We start from the raw sequence: 15,415 nt of genomic DNA, 5'->3' as shown, positions 1-15,415 counted from the left end.
ACCCCATTAGGTTATATTATGATTTTCTTTGGTCATTTACAACCAGAATAACTTAAGCATTAGTATTAGCACAGTCTTTCTGTAGATCAGAGAATCCATCCTCTGTGAGGCTCCGGTGAATTTCTCAGTTCTGCCTTTATTGTTCCATGAACAAGACGTCAAGAATCATGCATGTTGAAGTCCACATTTAGTTTAATTTAACCAGTAGAGAAACAGCAAAAAAAACAAACAAGCATTGTCACAGAGGTTTTTGTAGGAGAGTACCACAAATGAGCATCCACTACTGCAAACAGACTAACAGACTACAAACATGACTCACGACGGCAACAGCAGTACAGATGGAAAAATGTGAGAGGGGTTGTGTCGCAGTGGAAATGCACACACAAACACACACACACACACACACAAAACATCACTAGCGTTTCATTTAAATGTTTTTAATCATTCCTGATGTCTGAAGTTAATACAGGCTTTTAGGCTCAAGGTCCCAAAACCAATAAATATTCATTTGCAGCTGGGCAGGTTTAAACCGTATTTTCTGTAATGCTATACTCCCTCATTCTCTTCCCACTCAGGTTGTCTTGTTGGCACATGACAAACACTGATCTGAAACAATGATAAGCACAGTCAGTGAAAGTTTTCGTGACGAGGGCTCAGAGCAGGTTGTCCTCAGACACTAGTCTCTCCTATTTCCAGAGGGTATGTGTGGCACTGCGCCGTCTCCTCCAGACACACGTCCTCTGTGGCAGAGCTGCCGTGACTTGCGGTGCCTCTGTGTGGCAGGAAAGAGAACTGCAGGGTGTGTCTGCTCTTGGAGGACCTGCCTTTCCCCATCCCGTTGCTGTAGGAGACGACTAGTCGGCGGTTCTCCTCGGATGCGGCCGAGCGGGAGGGGCCTCTGTCAGCTTTGTTAAAGTGAGGTGAGTCACCACTGTGGTCACTGGCGGTGTTGTCATGGAGAAAGGGCAGATTGCCAGTGGCGACACTGCCGCTCTTGATGTGCGGCGTGTGGCTGTGGGTGTGGCGGTACTCCTCATCAATGTCCTTACCCAGCTTCCACCGCTTCCATTTTTTTAGCATCTCCGACTGTACCTGAGGCATGATGGGATAGCAGAGAGAGAGAAAGCAGATAAAGGAAAGACGCATGAAGATTTGCGTCTTTCCTTTATCTGCTATCCTACATCTAAAAGTTTATAGATTAGCTGATGGATGATGGCGTGTCCATCCCACTTTGTACACGAAAGGAATGAAGTGGGACCTGAACAAAGATGGAGCTTTTAGAGATATAAAAAAACTGATAAAGGAACACTCATGATGAAAAATGTCTAATGTATCTTCTCTAAAAAAAGAAAAGGATGGAAGTGCAGCAATTGCTGAGATTATATTATGGTGGTGCACTACCTCAAAGCACATTTATCTCACCTCTTTGTTGACAAAGCAGTACAGGATGGCCACCAGCAGGCCCTGAAATAGAAGGTGGAGCTTTAAATTTTCAGTCATGTCAGATACTGGAAAAGAAACAATTGTTATTTTACTGTGTATATTAAAGGATCCGACTCTAAATATAGAACTACATTGTTTACCACATGGGAAAGAGCCATACCATTGCATTGGGTGTCATATTCCCTCAATACAATTGACGTCTTAATTTTAAAGTTGTTTCAGAACAAACTACACTAATAGTAATGTGCTACCTTTTACATCAGTATGTGCCCTTGAAACCTGTTATAATGAGTTGAATGTTCGTAAAATCGGCTTTGCATATGTTTTATAAGGAAGGGAGTTGAAGGATCCACACTGCATTTTGGTGAGTAACACTGAATGTAAACAGCAACTTTGAAAGATTTTACTGTAGAAGAATTTGAAATGGATAAAAGACATTTAAACACTGTAAGGCGCTTCCTTCAATGTACAGTATTTGTTATAGATTAACCAAAATGAAATGCTCAGTGCCCTAAAATCTGAGAGTACAGATACATTTAAAGAAACAACAGTCTTTTAAATGGTCTTGTATGCCTGCTCTGACCTGGAAAGAGTTGAACAGTAGGTCACAGAAGAGGCGAATGAGGCGCAGCATGGAGCCTTTCGGGACGGACTCGTCAATGACGAATGTAAAGAGGATGGCGTGAATCCCAAGCAGGGGGATGAGAGTCAGAGTGGACTTTGCTAATCTGGACCAGAGGAGGAAAGGGGAAACAGGGAAAAATTTTAAGGTTTATATTACAAGACAGCCACTAATCATTTTACTTAGTTTACACTATCAACCTTCATCAGGTAAGATTTAATCGTCAACAGAGAAATAAATTACACTTGTAACAATGGATCACATGTATGTGAAACATACAGAAAATTATCACCTCACTCTTCAGTCCCTCTCAGATCTTTTGGTTTGACTCTCATCAGTCAAAAAACATTTAAAGCACACCGTACGCCACCTGACCAGTAAATATCCTGGGTACACCCTTCAATGTTTTTAGAACAATTCTCTCACCTGAACTTGTAGTCGGTGTATCTCATCTGATGCGCTCTAAGTTTAGACATCAGGATTTTGATAATTCGGATGAATATGAAGAAGTTAATCTGAAATAAGAAGAGGAGAGTAATACGCAAACAGCTATGAAAAATATGTTCTGTAGCTTTTTAGATGACATAATGTGTGTGAGAGAGGCAGAGACTTTCAAAAATGTCTCAAGGCTTTCTGTGCTCTGTGGGCTTTGAACTGGCAACACACACAAATTGTGATCTTGTGCAGAGCCCTCTCTGATGACAGAGAGCATTAATTATTACAGCATTCAAGTTAGTAGTGCTCCAAGTTTGGTATTGTGTGTATGTTGTCTTGACAGATGTGTTTGTGTGAATGTGTGAGTGCACGCAAACACAGTTTATTTAGGTGGGAACAGTTGACCTGCAGAGTTGTGTTTGGGATTGTTGCAGGATGAAATGTGACGTTGTGTCTGTTGCACAACCATAAAAGCAACTATTTCAGTGACTACAATAAAGAGAATTTTTCCACAGGGTACGTTCTGTATGATTTACACAATCCAGGAAATCTACAGGTCTATGAATATTTTAGTGTGTGTGTGTGCACACGTACGTTTTTTTATGAGGTCACAAAGGTTGCTACTGTTACTGTTAAAGTGCACTTGTGCTTATATGTATGTCCATCCTTAATGCTGTTTGTCTCTATGGGAACAAGAGGCAGGAAATACACAAGAGGAACTTATTTGTGTGTGTCTGTGTGTGTGTCTCTGTGTGTGTTTGTATCCATGTACAAGAACACCAAAGCTACATATTTCAATCTTCCAATCTAGGGTGGGAATCTTTGGGGAATTTTATGAATAAATTTGTTTTCAATTTCTTGAGGTCAAAATTTGATTTTCACTGTAATAAAGTGGTTACCAGATTTATCTAGTTTTCATTTTTATAAATCTGAGAGGTTGTGAGATGGTTAACAAGAAAGGACAACTGAAAAACTGATTTCTGCTTCACAAAATAATTTTGTTGAAGTTTGAAAACATTTTAATCTTTTTTATTTATTTAGTGAATTCCTGGATAGTTATAATTCCTTATGCCTCTAAAACATCTAAAAATTACTTCAGGCACAGTGATTGACTCAAATAAAAACAATCAGCATTGAAATAAATGTTTCATTAAAAGGAGACATCTGTTCAATCAGTCGTTAAGAAACGTGTATTTATCAAGCGGCATTTTGTGGAGCCAGAATAACAGCAGCTGCTTTGTATTTGCACTTGTCATTACAATGTCCCTTACAAACAAACTTTTAGTGGTGCATTTAGTGGTGTCACGTACACCACAATACACACTTGACATAGCTATAAATAATTAAATAACACTATTGCGATCTCAAATAACTTCATAATAACAGGGAAAGTAATGAAAATATCCCAGAAAAAACAACAAAGACAACCCAGGGGGTTACATGGCAAACAAGATGATAATACACCAAAGGTGGTGTCAGTTTTTCCTCATTTCTCTGATTGTATTTCTGAGCAGTTTTCATTGACTTTGGAGAAATGATTACAGTGCTTTGAGTACTGAACTGAGGATTAGTGATCTCTGAAAGAATGAATTACATTCCACCTGTTGCCCCAATTACCCAATTAGGACACAACTGGCTCTTCATTTGAAACCCTGATTAAAGCTGCGATTACACTACACTGTGACATGACCTGCAAAATCGATGGAATTTTGGTGACGTAGTGACTAGTCACAGTTAGCTAGTTGATGAGCTACTGTAGCTGGCAAGCTAATTGTTAGCACCTGGAGCTTCTATCCAGGAAGATATTAAAGATATGCAGTGAACAACGGTGTGGATTTGTGCATTTTATATTGAATAAATTTGGAGCTACTCTAAATTCCTTTCTCCTCCCCAGAGAAGAAGGGGAGGGGTCAAAGTTGCTTTCTCTAAGTGCTATCCCGACCATAAAACTGGCACCTTTTTGATTCCGAAGCTGATAACGCGGGGCCTGACTGTTAAACTGACAAAGGGACACGAACCAGCCATTGGCATCTCCCTGAACAGCCTATCAAAACTGGCCCCCCACACATGTTTCCGTGGCAACTGACCTTATTCTTTGTTTTATTCCCACATCAAAGGGATACTCCTTGTCTCACCTAGGTGTGACACAATCCAGGACAGCCGAACTTTAAATGGCTAAGGACTGCAGTCTCCAAAGACTCAAAGCATTTAATTAAGTTTAATTAAATCTTTAGTTACCTGATTACGTTTGCCTCTATTTGAGTAGTAATGTTAACTGTTGTTGCTATCCGTTGTTGATATTAGTGCTGAAAAGAAAGTTACTTGTGCAGTGTTTTTATTTTCAGCAAGACACTCCTACATCTCATGTAACCTGAGTTCCCCCAAGTGGACGAAATAAGTATTACATGCCCTCGTCGGAAATGCCGTTAAATGTATAAATATCCTGACCAATAATGTGACAATTGTTTCCTGTTACCAAATGCCTAGACCAGTACAACCGTTCAACCATTGAGGTTCGATTATGGAAAATATTTGATTATAAGATGTGCAAATAGATTTCTTTTTAGACATTAAGTTTAGAAAGGCAGTCCCTTGGGAAACCTGAGACGCCCCTTGGGGAACCATGCCCCAGGCAACAAAAGAGCGACACGCGACCTCTCGCTCTATTCTCTTCGCTGTTGGCTCTCTTCCGCTCTGCTCGGCTCCCTGGACGCTTCGGCACGCGTTTGGCGTGCCTCGCCAGGCAACGCCCTCAGACTCGGCCAGCGAGACCGGCCTTTTGTTCGCCTGAAGCTACACACCTGAAGTGCCGCGACATCGATCTGCCTTCAGTTTGTTTTATTTTCTTTATTTCTTTTGTTTGTTAAAGTTATCAGTCCGTTAAGTTACACTGAACTAATTCAGGAACGACCAAGTGCCATTTTAAGCCTTTTTCGTTGAGCCAACTTCACCGAGGTCAGACAAAGCCACGTGGTCTCGCCAGCTACAACGAAGGAAACCTGAAAACAGCCGAATTGCCAGACGGAGGAGGCGTTTTCAATCAGACACGGAAAACCCCGGAGAATCCCTAGCAAAAAGCCAGGATCGGGCAGCTAGAGTGGGACCCGTGCAACAGGCCAAAAGCAGGCTGTCGACAAGCAGTAAGATTTAACACACGATCTGTGATCAGATGTCCATTTTAACTCCTAAATTATAGCATTAGTTTACTTTCATTAGCTCTTCTATGCCGTATGAGTCAAATGCTTCCCACCATCGAACCTCCAGGCTCATTGTTCAGCAAATGTTTATGTTCCCTGTATCCAACCATCTTTTTATCACCTTAGTTAGAGAAGAAATTCACTGTAATATAATCAAGAGCTGTGTGTGTTGCCTATTTCTAATTCCTGCCAAGAGAATTGACCCTTTAGATATGAGACTGACTGATTGATTTAAGATAATTGAGCAATTATTAACTAACTGATCACTAGTAATAATTGTATAATTATTCAAAACTACCTAGAGGTCCGGAGACTCTAGGATTATAACAACTCCGGTGGTGCCCTGAAACGAGGAAAATTTAGATTTTATGAATATTAAAATTCATAATTGGGTATCAATTCTCATAAATTTCTTAAATTGCATAACTAAAATTTAGGTCTGCTACAGATATATTAAAGATTATTAAGATATTATAGAGGGAAAATAAAACTCACAGAATTTACAAGCTTGAACAGGCCGTTAGCACACTTGTTAGCTCCTTATCTTGGCTAGGTCACTAACTGGACAGTAAGTTCACACAGTTTATTCAAAAGACCTCTTCTATAAATTATTTGTGGAACAGTTTCTACTCCAAAGAGGTGGTTAAAGAAAAGTGGATGGTATAGCGCAGCCAATTAGGTATTATAGCTTCCTCAAAGGTCAGCTCTGTACTTTTGTTTATCTGGTCTCAGCTAGTAGACATATGCAACCGGTGCAGAAGCTGGCCTTAAGTGTCCCTGATATAGTCACAGTTGAATGCTAGAGGTCAGTCACAGTGCTGAGAGAAGGTCAGTCTATACCAGTGGTTCTCAAACTTCCTTCTGTCATGCCCCCCTTCAGAAGCCAACAAAAAGTTCATGACAGCTGCTGTGTGTGTGTGTGTGTGTGTGTGTGTGCGCGTGTGTGTGTGTGTGTGTGCGCGCGCCACGGTAAACTGCCACACAGAGAATATGAGGTTTAGAGACAAACAGGCAGATAGAGATAGACTTACCAGATATGCAAATAGTATAGGAGAACGGATGATCCACCAATATCCCATGTTAATATTCCTCTCCCAGCACCTACACACAAAACAAATTTTAGATTGTAACTTATTGCTGTTATCATTGTGATCTTTTTTTAAGAGTCAACACATATTTGAATCATCCTCACTATAGATGACTTCTCACAGGACACAGATAAAAGCTGTTGCATCTAAACTGGAATTCACTTAATGTGGCCATATCATGACAAGCAACTTACTCCTCATTCTCATACAGATACTTCACTGTGATCCACGGCAGAACGAATATGAGTGGCGCACCTGAGAATGACAGAGGTAAAATGTGAAAGTTAAAGTAATACTTTGTAAAAATGTTGAAACTGTCTTCATTTTACTAGTAGGTAGTGAGGTTGTTATAGCAATCTTCATTTTTAGTACAATTAATGTGTACAGTTTGCTCATGTTAAATCTTTAACCTTGTTATCATGATGAAATCAATTTATTAAACACTGTTTTCTTATGATCATGAGCTCAAAATCTCATTATCTCAAGACAAATATTTCTATTTTTCTGTTACTTGAAAGGTCTCTAAACATGAAAGCGCCTGCCCGTGTCTGAACATGATTAAAGTAAAATCGAATCGGTTCACAAATCTGGTCTCTTCTTTGGACATTATCTGTCTGTTAGGCTACAATGATTCATTAACGTCAATTGAACAATCCAGTTAATATTGTGACAAGACCATGATTTATCATCTCCGCTCAGTGAGAATTTTCTTAATCTTGGAAAACAATGTTTCCAATGAAATCCATTGATAACTACAAAATGAAATTGTTTTCTCACAATAGCAAGTGAAAATTTAATCGCAAAGTCATTATTTATTTAAAGACAGTGAGAAAATGAAGTTGTGATCTCAAGAAAACAGGTTTGAAGTGTTTAGCAAAAGCTGCTCTGGGTTTATGAACATGTTTATGTGTACTATGGATTCTTTCATTTAGAAATAATATATTATTAAAATAAGTTGTAAGTAGATTAACAAGTATTTACATCAGTGGCACTATGATTTAGATGTTCAGTCATATCTATGATACAGTCTTCATATTAAAGGGGAACTCAACTGATTTTATCATCTCTGCTTGAGGCTACATTAGCTGCTACTAGCATTACAGAACCAAATCTCTGACCAAATCGTTGGCTGTCAAGTTGCATTTTGGGTAATGTGGGCACCGGGTTTTGACAAGGTTCTGCTACATCAATTTTGATACTCACAAATACATTATTCTGATTGTCCCTCTATACACAATAGCCCCTAAATGTTGAACTCACTTGTGTTGACATTTCAGAGCCTGCTATACCACACCTGTCCACTAGATGCTCTCAGAGATTTTTATCACTTCATTAATTACCTGACTCATACTGAGAACTGTTATCTGTCCACACAGCTGCTCTGTATTTGCTCATTGGTCTGTTTACATACCCGCTAAATATTCCTGTACCTGACTGTTGCTGATCACTGTGTTCCTGTTTAGGGTACACCCTAAGTCTCTTAATTGCATTCACATTTCATTCACTTGCGTCTTTTCCTTGTGTCTGCTCACATGTGCACTGTGCTAGTACTAATAAAGGCACACAGTTACTGCAGAGCAGCATGTTTTCTCTAAGTAGATGTTACCAGTTTAACAAACAGCTTCACAAGAAGAACAACCTGCATTCTGTATTTATATTGTGTCCTGCTCAGAGGCACAGGATCATTTCTACTGTCAGAATGCATTTATATTTATTCATTATTGGCATCTGTATTTATTGATATTCTGATAGTGAATGAATTATTGAGTAACCCAGAATATTAGTTTGGTGTCTTTTTAACATTGGAAATGATTAATTAGGCTAAATGTTTCAGAGAAAATTTAAACGATGTTTGTGCTCATTTCAAACCCAACAGTCAGGAACTATCTGCCTCACATGTGACTAAATAGAAATGACAATAAATGATGTAAAAAGTGTTTCTAGCTGACAGACAGACTCTGTGACTCTCTGACTTTAATTGTATACATGATAGAAGTTAATGGGGGGAAAAACAGATCACAAAAAGAAAAATCTTCCTAATTAAAGAAGAAAGTTGTTTGTGGTCCATTTATTCTTCCGACCTACAATGACACAGATCAGAAAAATAAAAATATTAAAACTTGAGTTATACACTTGAGTAAAATTTGTTACGTATGAAACTCCAATAATGTTGTGATGTATCAGATCAGTCTGATCAGCTGTAGCGTCCAATCAATAACTTATATCCAAAAGGGGACGTGTCTGCCAGTAAAAGGCTTCTGTGAAGACTGCTCTCATGTATCCACGCTCATAGCGAGGTTTTCTGCTTGCTCCTCACTTCATTAGCTGAAAAAAAGCTTTGATAGCAGACCAGAATGACTTCCACTTCAAGTGAGAGTCGACGAAATATCAAATATGAGACTTGAGATGTACCCACTAAGATGGACGACATGACAGCTCCCCAAAAGTGAAGCAAAAATATCTCTAGAGATGGTCTGTCATATTAGGTCATTCTTGTCATGCTGATGTACAACCCCAATTGAATACACCACAAAGACAAGATATTTAATGTTCAAACTGATAAATCACTTTGAATTTGATGCCTGCAATACGTTCCAAAAAAGCTGTGACAGGGGCATGTTTACCACTGTCACCTTTCCTTTTAACACTCAAGCGTTTGGGAACTGAGGACACTAATTGGTGAAGCTTTGTAGGTGGAATTCTTTCCCATTCTTGCTTGATGTACAACTTCAGTTGCTCAACAGTCCGGGATCTTTGTTGTCGTATTTTGCGCTTCATAATGCGCCTCGTATTTTCAATGGGAGACAGGTCTGGACTGCAGGCAGGCCAGTCTAGTACCCGCACTCTTACTACAAGCCACGCTGTTGTACCACGTGCAGAATGTGGCTTGGCATTGTCTTGCTGAAATAAACAGAGACGTCCCTGAAAAAGACGTTGCTTGGATGGCAGCGTATGTTGCTCCAAAACCTGTATGTACCTTTCAGCATTAATGGTGCCTTCACAGATGTGCAAGTTACCCATGCCATGGGCACTAACACACCCCCTACCATCACAGATGCTGGCTTTTGAACTTTGGGCTGATAACAATCCGGATGGTCCTTTGCCTCTTTGGCCCGGAGGACACGACGTCCATAATTTCCAAAAACAATTTGAAATGTGAACTCATCAGACCACAGCACACTTTTCCACTTTGCCTCGGTCCATCTCAAATGAGCTTGGGCCCAGAGAAGCCGGTGGTGTTTCTGGGTGTTGCTGATATATGGCTTTCGCTTTGCATGGTAGAGTTTTAACTTGCACTTGTTTGTAGCGACAAACTGTGTTAACTGGCAGTGGTTTTCTGAAGTGTTCCTGAGCCCATGTGGTAATATCCTTTGCACACTGATGTCGGTTTTTAATGCAGTGCCGGCTGAGGGATCAAAGGTCACAGGCATTCTATGCTGGTTTTCGGCCTTGTCGCTTACATGCAGAGATTTCTCCAGATTCTCTGAATCTTTTGATGATATTATGAACCGTGGATGATGAAATCCCTAAATTCCTTGTAATTGTACATTGAGAAACATTGTTCTTAAACTGTTGGGCTATTTGCGCAGCTGTTCACAAAGTAGTGAACCTCACCTCGCCTTTGGGGATCCTCCTTTCATACCCAATCATGACACTCACCTGTTTCCAATTAACCTGTTCACCTGTGGAATGTTCCAAACAGGTGTTTTTTAGCATCCCTCAACTTTCCCAGTCTTTTGTTGCCCCTGTCCCAGCTTTTTTGGAACATGTTGCAGGCATCAATTTCAAAGTGAATGAATTTTGCAAAAAACAATAAAGTTTATCAGTTTGAACATTAAATACTTGTCTTTGTTGTGTATTAAATTGAATATAGGATTTGAAAATGAAGGTTTTATTTACGTTTTACACAATGTCCCAACTTCATTGGAATTGGGGTTGTAAGTTCAAATGTTAATTTATCTCCTTAGTTTAGTTTTAATGAGTTATGACGGAAAGCTGAGCCCGCTCGCGATTGACTCAGCCGGCTGTATGGGCGGGACCTCGTTACCTTGGCTCTATTAGTACCATGCAGATTCAGTTGACTCAGACTATCCAAGATATTTTGGCTTAAATTTTGTACAATTGGAGGAAGTGGAGACACGTCATCCATCATATACTCTATGGTTCCTGTTACCGGCTACATGACAGAGCCTGTCAGAATGCTGTTTACTCTTCTCAACTAAATGACCAATATTTGTCTGTCACAAAAGAACAGAAATACAAATGTTTGTATTTGTGTAATAACCAGCAGCATTACTATGTGATTGTCAGATCCTGTGTAAGAGTGGTTCTTACCCCAGCCAATGGCCAGGTAAATGTAAAAGTACTTCCTCTCGCTGAACACGGTGATGACTAGCAGGCTGTGCAGGTAGATGCCCTCCACCAACAGCCAATAGTTGTTGGCCATCACACTGTACTGCATCATCACCATGGCACCACGGCACCATGTCACAGCCTGACACATGACACAGGATGGGGGGTGAGGATACAATAAGCCAAGGTGACATGTTCTCTTAAAGTACAAAATGTTGCTTTAAATCAAAGCTCCACGGCTGACAAATACTCTGCTTCAGCTCAGTTGAATCAACTCTGAGTCAGACTGCAACACAATACAATGTTCAAACCTTGGCTTACAACAGCACTTCATAAGACAAGGACTGTAGCTCTGCACATAAACAATTTTATTCTGGTATCCAAATATATTTTTCTCTTTGATCGCTATCCTTTACAACAAATAAGGTTACAACATTTCAACATTAATTAATTTCCAATGTCTCTTGCGTCTCAGTACAAAAGCAACAAATCACATTTATGGTACATTTATAATTGCTTATTGCTTAAACTTAATGTGGATTAATGCTAACACAATGCTATTTATATGACATATACTGTACATTCCTCCAATGCAAATACGGAACAGCTAAGCAAGAAAGGGGAAATCTGTATGTGTGGGCATTTCTAGATTTTCTCTTCCTACCAGACATGATGTTTCACAAGTCTGAAGTGACTTTGTGTTGCCTTCTTTATGAACTGAGAGCTTTATTTTCCAGGAATAGACACTTGGTCAAAACATGAATTACTGGTTGAGGTGCTCGACAAATAATATTTGGGAGAATATCTCCTCTTATTATATTTGATGTGTCTAGACACACCCAATCAATACCAAATCAGTACCTTATTAAGTTACATGTGTGATGTGTCTGTAGAACGCAAAAACAACATTGAATCACTGGGACACCCAAAAAGATACATGATACAGATATTCAAGAAATATGGAGTAATCTCTGAATGTGTATGTGGCACTATCCTGTGTCTCACTATTATGTATGTTCATATACTGCAGTGAAATAAGTTGAGGTAGTGCTACGAGTTTGTGGATCAAGTGGTCACTTTGATATTTTTGTTTTAACACGATATGCTCTTATCCTAACTTTAATCAAGTGGATGTAGTTGGCGAACTTTAACCGTAACTTAACCACACGGTAACATCTAATGAAAATTGCTTGCAGTGAACATTTCCTTTAAACAGGTGTTATGACCCTGGGGTCATATTTTGTTGTTTGTTTATCTCACCCTGCACTTTCAGCTGTCTCCTCCCCTAGAGTGTGTGTATACAGGTAATGAAGAACAGGTGGGCACGCTGGGTTGGTCCTGCAGAGCTGATTGCTGCCTCCTGATTGGTCAACTGGATGACAGCACCATCTTAAATCCCACTGATAGGAACTCTCTTCTCTCTCTCTCTGACATTCCCAACTTGAGCCTGTGTACTGTGTGTTATGTCTGTGTTCATTGTAAGTAGATAACTGTTGTGAGCATATTAGACTTTGTTAGTGAATCTGTGTAGTGAACACATTAACTCTGAATAGCTTACCTTAATAATTCTGATTATTGTCTTATGGTAACCTTGTTTTGTTGGCTTTAGCCATTTTGTTTGCTATAGCAATTTTCTTTCTTGTAGCTTATGGTATCAACTACTAGCATTTTAGTAAGAGTGAGAAGCCCTTTTTGTTTGCACCCTTTTTCTCCTGTTGTTGGAATTAGAAATCTACTTTACTTTTTGGTTTTTGGGATAGGAGAGTTTGAGGATTTCTTAGAGTGTTTTGGTTGTTGTTTTGGGCACTGCTCATCTCTGAAGCAAATAAAACTGCTAAATTATATTTACTGTGTTCTGGCATTGCTAGGGAATGGGAAGAGTGGGAAGCCACACATTTATGTTACATCCTGGATACCTCTAGACCTTGGGACGTAACGCAGGTATTTCTCTCACACTATATAGTTGCACATGAAAACAATTCATAGCAGATGAGGTTGGTGTGGTGTGTTTGCTCTGACCGGTATGTTGACCCAGGCTTGTTTCCGGCTGTCACTGCTGCTTCCAGGGTCCAGTGTGAGGGTCAGCAGGGCGTCTTTAACCAGTATGGACACGGCTCTCAGGATGAAGGAGGCAAACAGGTTCATGTGGATGTTGTTCCTCATACAGTGGAGCTTCCTGGTGCAGAGTTGACAGTGTGTTGACGTTTATATGTTGTATTCACTACTCTGAATGCAGGAACATGACAAAAACGATTTTTCCTATCCTTCTTTGCATCCCTTGCATCCTATATATTTAGCTTTCCATTTTTGTCTTTAAATTTTTCCTTCTTCATTTTCTTTCCTTACTTTTTATTCTACCTTCCTTTCTTCTTTCCTCCTTTCTTTATTCTTGCTTTCCTTTCTCTATTCCTTCCCTCAATCTTTCTTTCTCCATTTTTCACCTTCCTTCCTTATATCATGTTCACCACTGTCATTAATTGCTTCATTGTTACCCTTATTTTGTTCTGTTATTTGTTTCCCCCGTCTTCCCTTTCATTCTCTTTTATTTCTTCCTGTCTTCTTTCCTTCATCTCGTTGTTCTTCACCCCCTTCATTGATTCATTGCTTTCCTTTTTCTTCCTCCTTGTCCTCACTCCTTCCTCTCGTCTTTACTCCCTGTACATGTTGTACCTGAAGGTGATGAGGATTCCCAGCGCTAGTAGAAGAGCCCCGAGGGAGAGCGAGTAGCCCACTGTGTACATGATCCGTAACTGACTGAGGATGCGGCCATACTGCTGCTGTAGAGCCAACAGGAGAAACAGAGTCATTTTCTTCCATGCATCTGCCAACTTTAAACATGCCCCCCAACACCCACCCACACACCCCCATTTATACACAACCATGCACAAAAACAAACTGTACTGTATACACACACCTCACCAGGGTCATCCTCACATTCCGTGGTATTCTTTTGCGCCCATTGACCATCTTCATTGCAGACTCTGTAGACCAGACCCTGCTGAACTGTTCACACAGAGACACACTGAGATTTTATTTCAGCATAGCATGTTTACCCCCCTGTTCAGAAGCTGCTAAATGCCTAGCAACAATTTCTTTATGAATAAATAAATATTTAGTGATATCTCAAAAAAACAGACATTTTTGATCAATTAAGTTCCTTCTTGGTCTTGGATACAATAGTTCAAAAGTCTTAAGCTTAACGTCCATAACATCAAGCTTTTTCTGAAGTGTTCAACTACATCTTGTAGTATTCCTCAAGGGAAGGAATGTGTGCTAGGTTGTCATTCTCAGGTGACCCAAGTATAGAGCTTCGGTCATGTGAGCAAACAACTGAGAAAACTTCACCTGTAGAGGAAAACCACATGGCTGGAAGCTCCATGATAAATTAATACTTAGACATTTTGGAAGTTCTGGAAACATTGGGGAAACGTTATAGCTCCTTTGTTTACGCCATCTAAATGTGAAACAACAAAAGTTGTGGTTGCGGGTAGGGTGGGGGGGTGGGTAATATGCCAATCTATTTTCTTGAGTCTGCTTGTTCCCTGGGCAGCTGCTCTCAGTCATGAAATAGATTTTACGCTTTCATTAGTGAGCTTTAGAGGTTCGGATCTCTGGACAGAGGCTAGCTGTTACCCTCTGTTTTAGTCTCTGTGCTATGCTAAGCTAACGGCTGCTGGCTTCATATTTACATATTTACAAACAGATAATATATATCCAATAATGATAACATAGATCAATATGAAACCTTACTTTACTCTATAATGTTGCTTCTGAGATATCATTGGGCAAAAGTTATACATGCTCAGTTAACAAAGACATTGTTTATACAATTTCCAACCAAACTAATAGCCTGAATAGGGCAAGGTCTTAGGGATGCAAATAACTTACTTTTATTATCGATTAACCTGCAGATAATTTTTTTTATCAATCGGTTAACCATTTTGTCTATAAAGTGTAAGAAAATATTGATAAAAGTCCGACATCTTTGGCATCTTCAAATGTTTTGTTCAACCAACAGTTCAAAGTCCAAATATATACAGTATAATGAGAAAAAAGCAGGAGGGAACAGGAGGCTTAGGACTCTTTCTATGCTTTCTGGAAAGGATAGGGAGAGACCCCCGTCAGGCTACCAGTCCACAGGAGATAAGAGAGTCAAGCTCATTTAACACCTATTTCGGGCCTCCAAACCACCTGGAGGGCCCATCATGCTATGACCTAACACTGTTCTGAGATACAAGCCTGCACACCAAGGGCAAATGAAAAAGCCCGCAGGATAG

The 15,415-nt window shown here is 39.8% G+C and overlaps 1 protein-coding gene across 1 annotated transcript; it reads right to left on the bottom strand.

Annotated features, from left to right (window-relative positions):
* Positions 1-669: 669 nt before the first annotated feature.
* LOC119892443 (glucagon receptor-like) lies at positions 670-14,145 on the bottom strand (the record flags this gene model as incomplete). Its single annotated transcript, XM_038704692.1, has 10 exons — positions 670-1,092; positions 1,423-1,464; positions 2,027-2,171; positions 2,492-2,580; positions 6,729-6,798; positions 6,980-7,040; positions 11,121-11,280; positions 13,158-13,314; positions 13,809-13,915; positions 14,053-14,145. Coding segments are annotated over 10 exons (1,347 nt in total), but the record flags the coding sequence as incomplete, so codon positions are not given.
* Positions 14,146-15,415: the final 1,270 nt, after the last annotated feature.

The sequence above is a fragment of the Micropterus salmoides genome, unplaced genomic scaffold (assembly GCF_014851395.1).
Source record: "Micropterus salmoides isolate LMB-PRFRI ecotype aquatic unplaced genomic scaffold, ASM1485139v1 Ms_hic_scaffold_7, whole genome shotgun sequence".
Lineage (NCBI taxonomy): Eukaryota > Metazoa > Chordata > Actinopteri > Centrarchiformes > Centrarchidae > Micropterus > Micropterus salmoides.
The sequence above is the reverse complement of the archived record's forward strand: the minus strand, read 5'-3'. Positions and strand labels throughout refer to the sequence as shown.